This window comes from Taurulus bubalis, assembly GCF_910589615.1.
Source record: "Taurulus bubalis genome assembly, chromosome: 8".
Taxonomy (NCBI): domain Eukaryota; kingdom Metazoa; phylum Chordata; class Actinopteri; order Perciformes; family Cottidae; genus Taurulus; species Taurulus bubalis.
This window is the reverse complement of record NC_136596.1, coordinates 10,894,545-10,910,651: the sequence shown is the minus strand read 5'-3', so window position 1 is coordinate 10,910,651 and position 16,107 is coordinate 10,894,545. Positions and strand designations below refer to the sequence as shown.

Sequence of the window (16,107 nt, the reverse complement as noted above, 5' to 3'; positions counted from 1 at the left end):
GTAAAAAGGGCTCACATTTGGCGGATGTAAAGCATAGATGTGTATGTTTTTAGTGTTAGTCCATTTTGTTGTTTAAATTAACAGCTCAGGGATGTTCAAGGAGCAACCTGTTTGTGCACTTTCTGAAGATGTTTTGCACTGTCACTTCTGTTTTTGAATAAAGGGTTGGAAATGAACGCTTTTTTGATAAAAAGATTTTTTTATCCGATTAATCGAAAAAATAATCAACCGGTTGCAGCCCTAATGCTAACATGCTAAACTACCATAAGGAACATTATACTTGGTAAACATCTGTTAGCATTGTGAGCATATTAGCATCTAGCGGTGATGTTGCAGATTGCATCTCATTGGATACTCCGCCGCTCACCCCTCCCTTTCAGGCATGTCAGAAAACTTAAAAAAGTAAAAGGCCCTCTCTAGAGGCAGTGTTTGGTTTGTCTGTTCTGGGCTACTGTTGGATGCCGTGAGGAGGACCTGCTCCCTATGTAGATATGAAGGACTCATTCTAAACTGGTGAAAACACAACAATTATTAGTTTCAGGTGATTATGCACTAATGAAAACATAGTTATGAATATTATATTCCATTTCTGCGAATAAATCCCCCTAAATCCCCCACATTAGACCTTTTAGGTTTAGGAGACATGCTGGGTTAAAGATGCAAACCACAAATTGCCCAGTCTCTGGTTCAGGTCCGACCAAGGACCTTTGTTACCAGACATTCTCCATCGTTCCTTACCTTCATATCCTGTCACCTCTTCATCATCAAACAAAAAATAATGATATACTTATAGGCATAGACATTTGAATGATACTGGATGAACTTGAATTGAAGGTATTGTTAGTTGATAATTAGTCTCACATGGCCATACCAATCTCCACAGCACTGTGCACAGCGCTAAAGAAATGTCTAGCTCTTCACATTATCAACTGGTATGGGGAAAAAAAGGTATTTCTTGAAACCGATCGCATCGTTTTAGGCGGCGCTCAGCACAGGATGCAACGACAGTACCCTTGTGCAAATAGCCAGAGGGGAGGAGACTGCCAGCTAATATAAGCAGCCAACGGCAGGCTTATGCCCACAGTCTATATCTGGTAAATAGGACTAGTTGATAATTGTTTCCACCCAAGCAAAACATGCAATTGCATTTGGGCATCAACCCAGTAGCATTTTACAGAAGCTCTAAGCACTGGCAGCTCTGTCTGCCTATTAAAACAATGGCGTTCCCCTGACCAGCATTGTTATACTGAGTAATAAAGCAGTTGGTGATCAGTTGTAATGTATCTATCTAATCAAAGATCAGTAACCCGATCTAGACTGTGCCAGCAGGGAAGAAGGAGACTGGGGGCTTTTACACTGTTGCAGTGATGTAATGGAGCTTGAGAGAGATGAAGGAGAAAGGGAGGGAAAGGGGGATGGTTGGACTTGTGTGGTTTGGATCTTGTTTCTGTATTGTTATGTTACACTCAGTAGAGCAGTAGATACCCAGGTAAGCACTGAGTAAGATCTCCTTGTCCACCCACCTCCCATGGCATGAATGATTAAGCACCGGCCACAGTGAGCCTTGGTCAGGGTGATGTGTAAGAGCATAAGTGCACACAGGCCTCCACGCAGCATCACCAACACTACTTTGACTGCACCATACTGGATAAATGAGCTACTAAAAACCAGGGGACAGTAAATATGTTTTTTAATAGTATTATAGAAGCTGGACTTTTGCCAACTAACTGTCAACAATCCAGTGTTTAGGTCCACTGATTGTCTTCATGCAAGCAGACACAGGAGGACACGCTGTTCATGTTTAAATTCTCTGGAGAGATTTTTTTTTTTTTTTTTACAGTTTGGATCCTCTTTGAAAAACTGCATTTGACAGCAGAATAATACAACTTCCGAAATGCAGGTTTGAGTTTTAATTTGTGTTGTAATGAGTTCATTTTGTCACCAGCTTTGTTGTCATATATATTATATTATTATTATCAGGTGCTGTCAAAGAGTTTTTTAAATTGGATACAGGACGTTTGACAGTTCAGTTGGAATTTATGTTTGTGAGTTGTGTGTTGAGAGCCAGTTCCCAAAAGCTAAAATGATATTTTGCCTACCAGCACCTCACTCAATTAACAAGTTTTATCTCATTTGTTTTATCCGTTCAAAACTAAACTCTAAAAACGGCAAACCATAGTAAGTCTTTCTACAATAGTGACTGTAAAAACGTTTCAGTTATAAGGCTCTAAAAATGGAAATATGACTATCGGAGAGATAATCGTGAGATAAACTTTCCTGTTACTTTGTTGGTAAACTGCAGTGTCCTAGCAGCAGTTCCCTCGCCCTCGTCTAAAGCTACCGCTATTTCTCACGCAGATGAGGTCATCCTGTCTCAGGCAACACTGACACTCTAGACCAAGATGAGGCACAATCTCTTAATTAAAATACAATAGGTTGTGCTCTGAGGTAGCAAAGCAATTCACCTGATCTGACAAAGGCTTAGTGGATTCATTACATAATCATTCCTTCCGCTGTGCATGTGATTGGGCCAACGATTGTTTAATTAACTAGAATTACAACCCAGTGCATTTGGGTTGTATTATATAAAGCTACAAATAATATGAAACGTTTTTTTTCTATAGTCAAGTGCTTTCTTTAGCTATGTATTCCTTGTCCTTCTGGAGTGAGAACGCCCATTTAATGTTCAGCCTTCCCAGCACAGTGTCAGCAGAAACACTTGTGCATGCTGCAGACAGCTTCCTTAAAAACAAATACCTGCAGGACATCAAAGGCAACCTGAATGGAAAACAGCAGCCGTTTAGATTTTGTCAGTGCACTGAATGAAAACCTTAGACATTAGCATTATCATCACCCCCAAATTCATTCATCCTCCTCTTGACAGGAGCTTATCTGTTCATGTTATTACTTGTAATACTGTATGGCAGATCCCTAAGTCACGCTGTCCCAGCATATTGTCTGCTTGTGCTGCCCCGAGAGAAGTTTGTTCCCATGAAGAAAGGGGGTGTCACAGATACCCCACACCAGCACCACTACCATCACATCGCCAGATTGATTCTGACGTCCAAAAAAGGGTTGCTTCAATGATATTGTTCACCTGTCTCATTGGCTTAAAGTAGGTGGCTAGGAGGTTGGGGTCTGTGGGAAGGGGGTCGGGTGAGGGTTATTGGTGGGGACACGGGGTGAGGGGTATTGTTGAAGAGGCGAGAGCATTGGGGCGCGGGGCTGACAGGTGGAAAAAAACACTCTCATCTGACTAGCCTCCTCTATCCTTCCATGGGGCCCCGTGTGAGCAAAGTAATGAAGTCCAAATTACAACACAGGATTGCTAAGAACAAGCCTCTATTGTTCGCCCTCGGGGCACACTAAATGAGTGTCACAGCAAGCAGCGGGGCACAGACCGTTACTGCACTATTTAGTCTGTCCCGTTGTCTCAAGACGGCCCCGTTTCAGAGGTTCTCAGATCAGACAAATACTGCTCCCCTCCTGCCCCCTCCTTCGCCTTCCCCCTTCCTCTGTACAACCAACCCCTCCCCAACTCCTCACCCCAAAATAGGCCAAATCTCCTCTATTGTGTTTCGACTGCCTAGTGTGAAATTCACTGTGACGTTAAATGTTTTCTAATGAATAATTACTGAATGGATATGCAGGGGGAATATGTGTAATGGATTGTAGACTGCATTTTAAAGACGTCTTTTTTGTCTCTGCTCCGTGGTATTTACAGGACAAAAACACTTGGCCTTTCTCAGAAGAAATGAGGGCCATAGGCGGAGGATAGAGGCAGGGGGAGGAGAAGGGGAGGAGGGCTTTGTGTCAATTAGATCCAATGGATTATCTTTTTTAATGTTTTTACAGAGAGAGTTGAGAATCAAAGGACTTCTGCGTCCAAAGAAGAGAGAGAGAAAAAAATACAAAACCAACAAAAGCTGTGAAAACCTTTGGTCTAAGTGTTGGTGCTGAGAATGCAAAACAGATTGGTGGAATTTTTCCCACTATGCCTCTTAAATGTGCCGCTGTTTTGGGCTCCCCGAGTCCATTTGCACAGTGTGCTGTGTTTGGTTGGTGTGTCAGCTCTAGCGAACTGCGGGCTGCCAGCCAAGGTCTCTGTGTGCTCTGTAGCGATCATTAGCTTCTGTCTGTTCGTCTGCACAATCACAGAGCTTTGCTTCAAAGACACATAGGACCTCTAGACCTCTTATTTCAATAGAACTTACAGGGACCATGTTTGTGCTTTTTCTGGAGCTTTTTTTCAGCCCCGTCCTCCCCCATAGAGACATTTATACAAACACGCATTTCTCCAGTTGCATTTGCCTGAGAATCTTGAATATCATTGTTATGCATGTAACATGTGTTACATGTGTTAATGTTACTTGGCAGAGTTTGTGTCCTAATGTTTAGAGTTTATTTAACTAATAAAGAGACTAAGCTGTTAATTAAGTCCTGTGAAGTATTGGATGTGTAATATGTTAAATAGAGAAATCCTCAGTTTATGATGCTAAAAAACAGGCATACTCCCACTGCTATTAGGTTGTGCATCTGGCTGCCTTATTGTTGATACAACTTGTTGCACAGGGTCAGCTGGACATGGAGGGCGCCCTGATTGCCAGGGATCGGGTTGGAATCCAGGATTTTGTGCTTTTGGATGAAACCACTGAGGCGGCATTCCTTAGCAACCTCAAAAAACGCTTCAATAAAGATTTCATCTATGTGAGTGTCGGAAAAGACTTTATAATCCTGCTGTCCACTAATGTGTGTGCATCTCAAGAATTAAAATTAACATTTTAATTATATTAGACCTACATTGGCACATTGCTGGTGTCTGTGAATCCCTACAAAGAACTGGACATCTACAATAACAAACAGATGGATCTCTACATGGGGGTCAACTTTTTTGAGCTTCCGCCACACATGTGAGTAAGAAAACTATGGATATTTGTGCATGCGTGTGTGTTCAGTTTTCTTCAGGTTTGTCTGTGAAATATTTGTATTGCTTTGCATCATTACAGCTACGCCTTGGCGGACAACGCCTACCACACCATGCAGACAGAGTTTAACAATCACTTCATTCTCATCTCTGGAGAGAGTGGTGCGGGGAAGACGGAGGCTTCCAAGAAGATTCTGCAGTATTACGCTGTCAGCTGTCCGAGCACCACTTTGCTCAACACCGTCAGGGACAAAATGCTCATGTCCAACCCCGTCCTCGAGGTCTGGCGGTAACTTGAGATATATCATTGTAATGTCATACCAAAGAGCAGGTTGTGCTCACAGTTATTATTCTGTCTGGTATGGTGTTCCCTCACAGGCTTTCGGCAATGCCAAAACATTGAAAAATGACAACTCAAGTCGATTTGGGAAGTATATGGACATTCAGTTTGACAGCCAGGTAAGAATAAAGGCACAGATTCACAGAAGCGCTGACATTTTAATTGAGAAAGAAAGGTTTCTGAGAAGTCTTTTAAATATAGTTCTCCTTTTTATAAATAAGCATTACTCTCAAAAGTAAGTAGAGGTTCATACTCCAGCAACACTTGTAGTATAAATAACTTTATACTCTTCATCAGGGTTGTCCAGAGCTGGACCCTGACGAAGGACACAAGCTGAAATACGTTGGTCTTTGTTTTAATCAAGGACCAATTTGTTCGTCCAAAAACATTCTAGATGTCCAGTGGACCATAGGCTATGTTCTTTCTGCAAGTTGTAGAGCTGCTGTCTTTAGGATCATGATGCCCATAGGGGGATGCTGTCGGAGGCCATATCCTGAACTACCTGCTGGAGAAGTCGAGAGTTGTGCATCAGAACCACGGGGAGAGAAACTTTCACATCTTCTACCAGCTAGTGGAGGGAGGAGAGGAGGCTCTACTGCACCAGCTGGGCCTGGAGAGGGACTGCCAGCATTACAACTATCTCACCCAAGTATGTTTAACTCAGTGACCCTGTGTTGATCAAATAGATTAATTACACAACAATACGCATTGACAATGTGCTGCTCTGTTTGCTGTTTCTGACAGGGAGAGTGTGCCATTGTGTCCTCCATTAATGACAGAAATGACTGGAAAACGGTTAAAAATGCACTTCAAATCATCAACATTGATACGATTAACACCAATGTAAGTTGGATGTTGAGTTACTCACTCCCTCTGTCCTCCTAGGTTTGCATTGATTTACGAATGTTTCATTCTGTGCAGCACTTGTTTGGGACCGTTGCGAGTGTTCTCCACTTGGGAAATGTTCAGTTTGACTCCGACAGTAAAGGCCGTGCCATCCTGAACCACGACAATGCAGAGCTGCACTGGGTCTCAAATGTAAGAAAATATAAATTAAATGTATTTAGATATCCAGGATTATTACAAACAGTCAAAGTATAAAGTCAAGGTTATTTTTCCCTGTAGCTACTAGGAGTTGATGCTCAGAGTCTCCAAGAGGGACTCACATACAGGAAGATTGAAGCCAAAGAAGATCAGGTGCATGCACGTTGTGCCAAAATGTGCTTTCATTTGATTTCTGATCAGGTTGTGTTTCTATTTAAACTTTCTCTTTAGTGTTTAAAATGGATCTATGATTTTCTCACTGTAAAGGTCCTCAGTCCATTCACAATCGATCACGCCATCTATGCCAGAGATGCCTTGGCCAAAGCCATCTATGGACAGGCCTTCACCTGGCTGGTCAACAAGATCAACGAGTCCATGGAGAACCAGGTGGGGAGGCGACGAGCATGTGGCAAATGACCCAGACAGTGAGGACGAGTATTAGCTGACTTTATACATTTTTACTTTTTTTGCCAGGACATTTCAAGGAAGAATGTCATAGGACTTTTGGACATTTATGGATTTGAGGTCTTCTATGTGAACAGGTGCACAGAAATATTTCGTATTCTAACACTGTGGCACTGATTTGATTATGTTTGATACCCTGATGAAGGTTGTTATGTAACATCTGAAATTTGCATGGGAAACTGCACACGTGTGATTGTTTGTGTGACAATGATTGTATTACTGAGCTTGACCTGTTTGTCATGACCTATTTCCTCAGTTTTGAGCAGTTCTGTATAAACTACTGCAATGAGAAGTTGCAGCAGCTTTTCATCCAGTTGACACTCAAGGCTGAGCAGGAGGAATATGAAGCGGAAGATATTGAGGTAAACCTGGGGGGGATAATGAATCAATGCCTATGATGGATAGTGTGTTTTACACTGACTGGTGTTGAATGGATTTCCATTCATACCCTGTTTTCATGTTTCTCCCCTCCAGTGGGAGTCAGTTCAATTCTTCAACAACAAGATCATCTGTGAACTGGTGGAGGAAAAACACAGAGGGATCATATCTATACTGGTGTGTACTCACCAGTGGGAAGTGGAAACAGTTTATTTAACCAACAGTGAAGGTGACTGTATTATTGTGTGATGATGATAATCCTGCAGGATGAGGAGTGTCTCAGGCCAGGATATGCCACAGATCTCACCTTTCTGGAGAGACTGGAAGAAAAGATGGCAAATCACCCTCACTTTGTCACGTAAGTTTAACCTTAACATAGCACACACACATGCAGAGCATGACACAAGTATGGAGGCTTACATGGCCAGTGTTGCACATTGGTTCTTAAACACTTGTTTTAATTATATATGAACTCAATCTCAATAACACTGTGTAATTCAAAGCATCTCCTCAACACTGAAGTGCAACTCTGTTTATAAAACATTCTGCTAACTGGTCTCTCGTGAGTGAGCCGGCAGTGAACCGATATAGATGGAGGATTAGGGTTGGTCTGCAAAGCCTCTGGCTCTTCATCCCTCTGTCTGTCTCCACCTCTTTGACTGCAGGCACAAACTGGCTGACAAAATGACACGTAAGACTCTGGAGAGGGGAGATTTCCGTCTCTTGCATTATGCTGGGGAGGTCACCTACTGCGTTGTGGGTAAAAGAAACCACAATGTCAAGCCCTGTTACTCAAACATCTAAACCTTCTTTTTTTTCAACTGACTAACAGCTTCTTCTTTTTTTTTTTACATTTTAGGTTTCCTGGACAAAAACAATGACCTATTATATAAAAACATAAAAGATGTAAGTCTGTTAACTAACAGTATATATTATTTGAGGCAAGGATGTATGGGAACTTCATTTGTACCTTGGTTATGCTAAAGTTCAAACACTTTTTTTTTTTTTACAATAAATGTTCTTGATAGCCTTGCTAGCGTGATGCACTCCTATTTTGTATTGCTATCATACCTTTCACAGCAGATATATTGACATGTCATAGCAGAAATTGAACAGAATAACCGTATCACATTTATGATTCATTCCAACAGTTATTGCAATGTAGCAATTAACTGAGTTATTTGTTACATCTGTGTTTGACAAGTGTAGAAAAAAGTATTTTAACTTTAGTTTCTGCTGCTGTAAATAACACAAGCGCTATTGGAAAACAATGTTTGAGTATCACAGCTTGTGTTGTATTGGTGTGCTTTAATCTTTGTGTGTTATCTCAACTTCTCATAGTTGATTTGTCAGTCTAAGAATGCCATCGTCAGAGAGAGCTTCTCCACAATGGATTCAGACAGCAGGCGAAGACCAGAAACAGTGAGTGTAGTCCATACAGGACATCCGTCCACAGGTTTACATTTTTATGGAGTTTTTTTCATTTTTCATTTTTGAGCCCCCCCCCCCCAGAATATTCAAGTTACTGGTGGCGACACTAGTGCCCATTGTGATTGCTCTAATAAATATTGTAAATAAATATGTTGTTTTATTTAGTTTGAACAGATTGCACTGATGCATTGTCCAAAGTGCTCCAGGCACTGCAGATTTTGATGGTAGTAGTGATAAAAAAATAGAGTGTAAGGATATCTATTCTACCAGTAAGTACTGGTGATGAAATGAAAAGAAATTTGAATTAGAATACACTATTTTATTTTGTTCTTCCACAAACCTCTGGCGACCCCCATAATTATTTTTACGACCCCCTCGTGGGTCACGATCCCCCGGTTGAGAACCACTGGTCTAAATCAAGTGACCACTAAGACAAAGGCAAGTCATTTTTTTCTGTCAATGGCGGTCTGACTGTGTCATCATTAAGCCATATGTATGTGACAGATGAACTGTTGGGGATTATGACCCTCATGTTGTGTCTGTAGGTGGCGACCCAGTTTAAGAGCAGCCTGCTGAAGCTGACAGAGATCCTCATGGCTAAAGAGGCCTGGTACATACGCTGTCTGAAATCCAATGAGTCCAAGCAGCCCGGTACTTGAATTAGTAGAACATGCATGAAACTGTTTTGTTCGCAGGATGAAGACATTTAATTCATGTCTCTCTCACACAAACACAGGCCAATTTGATGAAGCTCTGATCAGACACCAGGTGAAGTACCTGGGCCTGATGGAGCACCTCAGAGTCAGGAGAGCTGGTTTTGCGTACAGACGTAAATATGAGGTCTTCTTAAAAAGGTATGAAGGACCACAGAGCTAGGGCTTAATGCTTAATTTCCTATTTAAAACCCTCCGTTTAAGTATACTCTCCAGTGCATTTTGTGAGTGGGTTGTATGCTGCCTCTTGCAGATATAAACCCCTGTGCCCGGCCACTTGGCCTCACTGGAGAGGACTGCCTGCTGATGGAGTGGAAGTGCTGGTTCAACATCTGGGCTACTTGCCAAATGAGTACAAAATGGGACGGTGAGGACAGCACTAACTAAATACATCAGCGAGAACACATTTTATGAGTAACCAAAAACATGTATTTATGTTTTCTTTCGTTTAAGTACCAAAATATTCATCCGTCATCCGAGAACACTGTATGGCACAGAGGATGCATTTGAGAAATGTAAACACGAACTGGGTGAGTGCAAATCTGGTGTGATTCAGTGTCAGTCATTACTAGTTGTGCACAGTTATCTAATATTATGCTCTGAATTTGCAGCAACGAGGCTCCAGGCCAAATACAGAGGATACAAAGCAAAGGGAGAGTTCAAAAAACAGAAAGAAGCTGGTAAATGCCACAATGCATGATGTTGTGTTATGCAAGTAAAGGAAACTCTCACAGCCTCACGTTTATTTCTTTTTATTTCAGCCACAAAGATTGAAACGTGCTGGAGAGGAGTGCAGGCTCGGAAGGAGAGAGAGAAGAGAGCATGGGCTGTAAAAGTCATCAAGAAGTAAGAACAGACATGAAACACCAAGACACAGCTCCTCTCAATTAATGTCAAATGTTCACCGATACAATATTTCACAATCGCTTTTAGATTTATCAAAGGTTACATGACCAGAGGAGAAGCCAAAAACACAGATAACTCTGAGTACTTGGCCTTTGTGAGACAAAACTACTTGAACCGGCTCAAAGGCAACCTGCCAAAGACGGTTTTGGATAAAAGCACCTGGCAAACTCCCCCGGCAGTGTTGACAGAGGTACACCGATTAATCAGCTTTGTTGTAAAACCGATTATGTTCAAGCTGAGCTTTTATTTTGAATCTGTGCGTGTTTTTGTTCTCGCCAGACATCAGAGATGCTGCGTAAGCTCCACTACCGTCTTATGGTGCGAAGGTATGTGAGAGGAATCACTCCCCAGAGAAAAGCCCAGGTAACATACATGTAAATACGTTATCTAAGACGACATCATCATTTTATCTTTTTGTCGTGTTACAATGTGTACTTTGTGTCCCTTCAGCTTCAACTGAAGCTTCTTACCAGCTCCATCTTCAAGGGCCAAAAGGATAGTTATCCACAGAGTGTCGCTCAACCTTTTGTGGAAACCAGAATCAGTAAGCAGCACATACATTCACATCACGCAATTTTGCTGTTGATCATTTTTACATCATTTACTATCTCTAGGTGAACAAGACATTAACATGAGGGTTCTCCAGACGATTCGCAATGAGCACATTAAGGTAATAAAATGTAATTATGCACCCAGAGGAAATATAGCCTCACATCAAACACAACTCACTGTGTTGTGTTTGGTGTCTCATACAGTACAGTGTCCCGGTGATTAAATATGATAGGAACGGCTTCAAACCAAGGCCCCGGCAGCTCATCCTCACCCAGACAGCTGCTTATGTGATAGAGGAAGCCAAGATCAAACAGAGAGTGCTGTACACCTCTCTCAAAGGTAAGTGCAATGTGAAACTATACATTTCACCATTAGGGATTGTTTTAATATTGGGCTTAAAGTGTCTGTAATTTACTCATTGCAGGTATTTCGGTCAGTAACTTGACAGACAGCATCATCGTATTCCACATAACATGTGAGGACCCTAAACAGAAGGTATGTGGATATATGTTAAATACATGTGGAGATATTTGGGATTGTCAGAACGGCCTCATTGAAAGGAAATGCAAAAGAGAATGAGAAGTGTTTTGGTTATATGTTCCATTTGTCTGACATTAGTGATTGTTTCAGGGGGACCTTGTTATGCAGTGCGACACATTGTTCGAGTTTCTGACCAAACTCTGTGTCATCGCGAACAAACAGAATGCAATCAAAGTGGTTCAGGGCAGGTGAGTCTGTGTTTGAGAAAGAATCAAACAGGTTGGATTTGATATGTGCCTCAATCTAAAACTCTTGTGCATCGACTCTCAGCATCAAGGTTGAAATCCAGGCAGGTAAAGAGAGTGCGGTGGACTTCAGCACCGGACAGGAGCCCATGATATACAAGGCCAAGAACGGACACCTCATGGTGGTGAGATGAGTGCTTTTATGAAGTGAAATATGAGGCTCTGCTCAGACAAAAGGATAAAACATGAATCAAGCTGTTTGCCACTGCAGGTTGCCACTCGGGCGAGGACACGGTAACATGTGTGGGGTTGAGACGACATACAAGAAGCCCCTGCATATTTCATCAGGAGACCCCTGAGGGGAGATCAGCATGTCGAAATGAAACACACCTGACCAGAAGCACTTTAGAAACCCTGGATGAGCTGGCTTTGTTGTACAACAACACGTTTCTCATCTGTACATATTAGTCAATGATGAATTAGACTTTTCCACCCAAGAATATTAAACCGTCAAGTTTTAACATCCTTCTGTGCCTAGACTGTAAATCAAACCAAAGTACTTCAATGAAAAAATCTAATTACTCATAAAATGCTTCTAAGAATGTGTTATTTTGATTCTCAAGATGAAGCCATGTGTTATACTTTTGTATTTGCACTGACCATCAGAGTATGCAAATTTGAAACGGAACAAAAGAATATTTGTAGAAATTTATTTGTGATAAAGTATGTATAAATATAAAACATACATATATGTTCACTTCTGTACAACAGACCTACAAGTACTGTGTTTGTTAGACATATTTCTACTAAAACCTATTGTGTGCAAACAGTACATTCTCCGATGAATGCGGGGATGAAGGACAGGTCTAATTTCTCTCCCTGTTAAGAGCTTGTAGACAGGATTCCCTTCCTGCCAGAGAGATCTCTGGTTACAGTCATTCACTTCAATCTCAGCATCCATCATTCAATCAGCCTCAGTACATTTAACACCTCAGGTCACAGCTCATGTTCCCTCCACTGAAATAGTGATAATTTATGGGAGTAAAGGGACAATGCATAAATGTTCAAACTAAATATGGCAGAAGCACGACAGTGAGATGTCTTACCCATATGTGATATCTTAACTATCAAAAATTAGTACAATTCAAAAAAAGTCATTGCTATTATCCACAGGCTACACAAATATCCATGGTAACATATTCTAAGAGTAAAATAGTGCCACCATGTGGCCCAATTGTGTACAACATCTGGTTAATCCACTGATGACCTTACAGTGGACCCGTCAGAACCATGGTAAGACGAAGCAAAAATTATGCACATTAACCTTTAGCTGCTAACATGATATCATTCTTGTTCTCCTGGTTGTAATGGACCTCAAATAACTGATGTATACCAACAATACTCTTTCTGTTTTACCTACATAATCAGGTAAAACTATGTTCACCTGCAGTTTTGAATGCAAACACTCAGGTCTATGGGTTCCTGCACACTACCAGAAAACAGTGATAGAAGTTATCATGGCCAACAAACAGAGAACAAAACACTACAGCTTGTCAGACCACACAACAAAGAGGACACAAAATCACGTCACTACTACACACTGTTGTATGATACGCATCTCATTGTAGTCTCCAGGAGAAAAAGCTGGTAAAATAATAGTGGGAGTGAGATAGAAAGGCGCTGGGTGATGTAAGGCACAAGCTTGGTGCAATGCTGGCGGATCGAAGGAGAAAGGTCACTGGTGGTGGTGTGTGCGGTCATCGGGTCGTTTGATATGAATTCTACGAACTCGCTCAATTCGGTCTCGCTCCTCGTCCTCATCCAGATGATGAGAACGTCCTGCAGCGCCCCCTGTTGCCTCCAGCAGGGCATTGTCTGGACCCCTCCCATCATGGGACTCATACAGGAGGATGTTGAGGGTCTCCTCATAGATTCGTGCCTCAGGGAACTCCACCTAGCAGAGTAGTAGAGTGTTACACAACAGAATAGAGATATTTAAACAACATTCTGTAGCTCTACATTTACAAAAGAACAAAGAAGTCTTCAGAGGGCTCATATAACAAATACATATTTACCTTTGTCTGCTTCTTTTCTGTGGCATAAACAATGGAGGTGCAGCACACTTCAGCAATCTTACGCCCCTGGCCATAAAAGGACCAACAACAGATCTCATCCCCAATCACATCTTTGATGAAGAGTACTCGACCGTTGAACCGCAATGACAGCTTGTCAAACAGCTCAATATTTTTCAGCATGTTGTCATCAGAATTGCTGGCAGGAAAGAAAGTGTTAGAGGTCATTTATTTAAACAACTTCTATGACTTCACCGCATTATGTTTCTTCTTAATTAGTCATTCTGATATCAGATGAAGTGAACTCACCTGGTATATGAATATTTGTTGTTGCTTCGGTTATACAGCAGTTTGACAGTAGGCTGCAAAGACACAGACATTTGTAAAAAAGAAAAATGACTCATTTCTAAATTATAATTTCTCTTGATATTGAACATGAGAAATTCAGCACGTTGAGTAAAAAAACTATCTATAGCCTACCTTATTTGAGGTTGCAATAAGCTTCTGCTCTTCTTTAGATGATGTCATCAGAGGCACTTTACAAAGTGGTTCATAAGTTTCTTTGTTCTGTACGAGAAAATAATCTATTAATTGCAAAAGTGGAACAACAATCCCACTTGCAAAAGTGGAACATTAAGTATATAATAAGAGAACCTAGGCCAAAAGGATGAAGGATATGCAACTCACCCTGGATGTTATTTTATAGATTATATACCGTTTTAATATACAGTGCAGTCAACTCAATTTAAACCTTTAAAACTTATTTAAATCAACACTTAATTAAAAACTAAACATTTTAGGTGGAATGATAGGAATTTCAGAAATGTTTCCAAAGAAATAGGACTTAGTAAATGTTCAGAGCTGTTATTGATTTCTTAATTTATTGCTCTGCCTAGTTGACAGCGCTATGTGGAAACAGTACCTGCAAGGCAGCTGCGCATTCATCAGCTAGGCCTTGGACAAGATAATACTTGGCCTCAGCGAGCAGTTCCTCAGTTTCCCGTCGGCTGTCTGGGAGTGGCACTGCCCCGTCTCTAAGGTAGTTTAGGATTGTTCCAAAATGTTTTCCACAGCGATCAATCAAAATCCAACCTTAGGTTATAAGATGGTGAAACATTAGTTGGTAAAAGATCATGGCCATTGCAGGGCTAACACAAACCCAGCATATAATATAAACACTTTCACCAACAGCTCACCTTCGCTATCTGTGAGGACCTCCATCCTGCCACTGAACATGGCTTTGAGCATCGTGTCCTGTTTGGTTAGTGTCTGCATTGTAGTGTAGTACAGTGCCCCACCCACATTTAACTTCACATATTTAGAGCTGGGGCTGGAGCCCTTGAAGGATGTAGTACGGGTTGTAGCTGCCGGCATTGCCGAGCTCACCACACTCTCTCCTGACATCTCTTCCTAGGAAAGAAAAAAGTACAATATAACTTAGTGACACCTGAATGAGGGCTGGTGCGTCTCTGAATTAGCTTGGTTTAGGACACCGAGTGGAAACATTGTTATTATTATTATTAACACACAGCTCTATATTAATGTAGATATATTCTCTGCAAAATTACTCTTTCATACTCTAAGTGCAATTTTAAGAGAAATTTTCCTTTTCGTTCATCTTTATGTTCAGACTGCCACGATGAAGCTACGAAAAAAGTAAAAGTAAAGAGAGAATGCAAAGACAGCATTAACGTTACAGTCTAGAGATTTTTACTATGCGGCTGGTAACCTTTATCAAAACACAAATAACAAGCGTTATTACGGTTGAACGACTGTTCACGGCTCCCCCCCGCTGTGTGGTGTAAACACTGTATACACTGTGAACACTGAACGGCATCCCTAGATCCAGCTGAGTAGTAATTTGATTTTAGCCAACACTGCTAATGAGCTAGCTAACTAGATAGCATCAACTAAAGTTATCCATATGATCATACATCTGGCAAAAAATACACACATTATGATACTGGTTCTTTGAACATCTCTACATAACGTCATCAACCGGTTTGTAGTTGGATTTGATATACAACACAAGTATATTTACCATAGAACCCGCAGCAGACTTTATAGTTGTAGCTTGCTAACGTCAGTCAGCTAACACCCACTTCCTTCCGGTTCAACGCTGCGCAGTTACAAAAAATGACGTCAACGTTTCTCTGCACTGTTTAAAGGGACAGTTAACATTATTTAGTTAAACGTTACAGAGTGTTCAAGGTGAGATCAAACGAGACGCAACGCAACGCCCCACTTGAGCCCACTTTCTGTCACGCAACTTTAAATTGACATATTGAAGAACATAGCTTTAATCACATTAGCCGCCACGCTTCCGCTGTTGAAGGAGTAACAGTGATAACAGTCCCCCGCCGCTCACTCAACTGCCGGGGGACGAAACCTTTATCCGGGAGCAACATTACAAAGTTGGTGTCGCGACAACACGAACAGAGATAGTTTGCTTTCTCTGAGACCTTCTTTGACAAAGACTCTCGCGTAACGATTTATAAATCAAGACAAACACTACCCGGACGTATTTAGTGCGACACAGGGGATTAATGGCCGCAGT

General features: G+C 41.4%; 2 protein-coding genes across 2 annotated transcripts; one reads left to right on the top strand and one right to left on the bottom strand.

The window, feature by feature from the left end:
- Nucleotides 1-4,556: 4,556 nt before the first annotated feature.
- myo1ha (myosin IHa) lies at nt 4,557-11,884 on the top strand. Its single transcript, XM_079221898.1, has 31 exons — nt 4,557-4,707; nt 4,795-4,910; nt 5,007-5,205; nt 5,303-5,383; nt 5,734-5,913; nt 6,009-6,107; nt 6,186-6,302; nt 6,390-6,461; nt 6,576-6,695; nt 6,783-6,850; nt 7,030-7,135; nt 7,248-7,328; nt 7,418-7,509; nt 7,817-7,911; nt 8,011-8,057; nt 8,493-8,573; nt 9,128-9,233; nt 9,319-9,436; nt 9,549-9,662; nt 9,749-9,825; nt 9,907-9,975; nt 10,057-10,141; nt 10,229-10,391; nt 10,481-10,564; nt 10,652-10,745; nt 10,816-10,871; nt 10,957-11,092; nt 11,178-11,248; nt 11,384-11,481; nt 11,564-11,663; nt 11,750-11,884. Exons 1-31 carry the CDS (start codon nt 4,585-4,587, stop codon nt 11,774-11,776), a joined length of 3,075 nt encoding a protein of 1,024 aa, XP_079078024.1. The 5' UTR covers nt 4,557-4,584; the 3' UTR covers nt 11,777-11,884.
- Nucleotides 11,885-12,181: 297 nt separating this feature from the next.
- On the bottom strand, nt 12,182-15,604 carry kctd10 (potassium channel tetramerization domain containing 10). Its single transcript, XM_079222461.1, has 7 exons — nt 15,592-15,604; nt 14,747-14,960; nt 14,473-14,642; nt 14,031-14,117; nt 13,860-13,912; nt 13,554-13,749; nt 12,182-13,432 (listed from the first exon to the last, which is right to left on the bottom strand). The coding sequence occupies exons 1-7, from the start codon at nt 15,592-15,594 to the stop codon at nt 13,214-13,216; spliced, it is 942 nt and encodes a 313-aa protein (XP_079078587.1). The 5' UTR covers nt 15,595-15,604; the 3' UTR covers nt 12,182-13,213.
- Nucleotides 15,605-16,107: the final 503 nt, after the last annotated feature.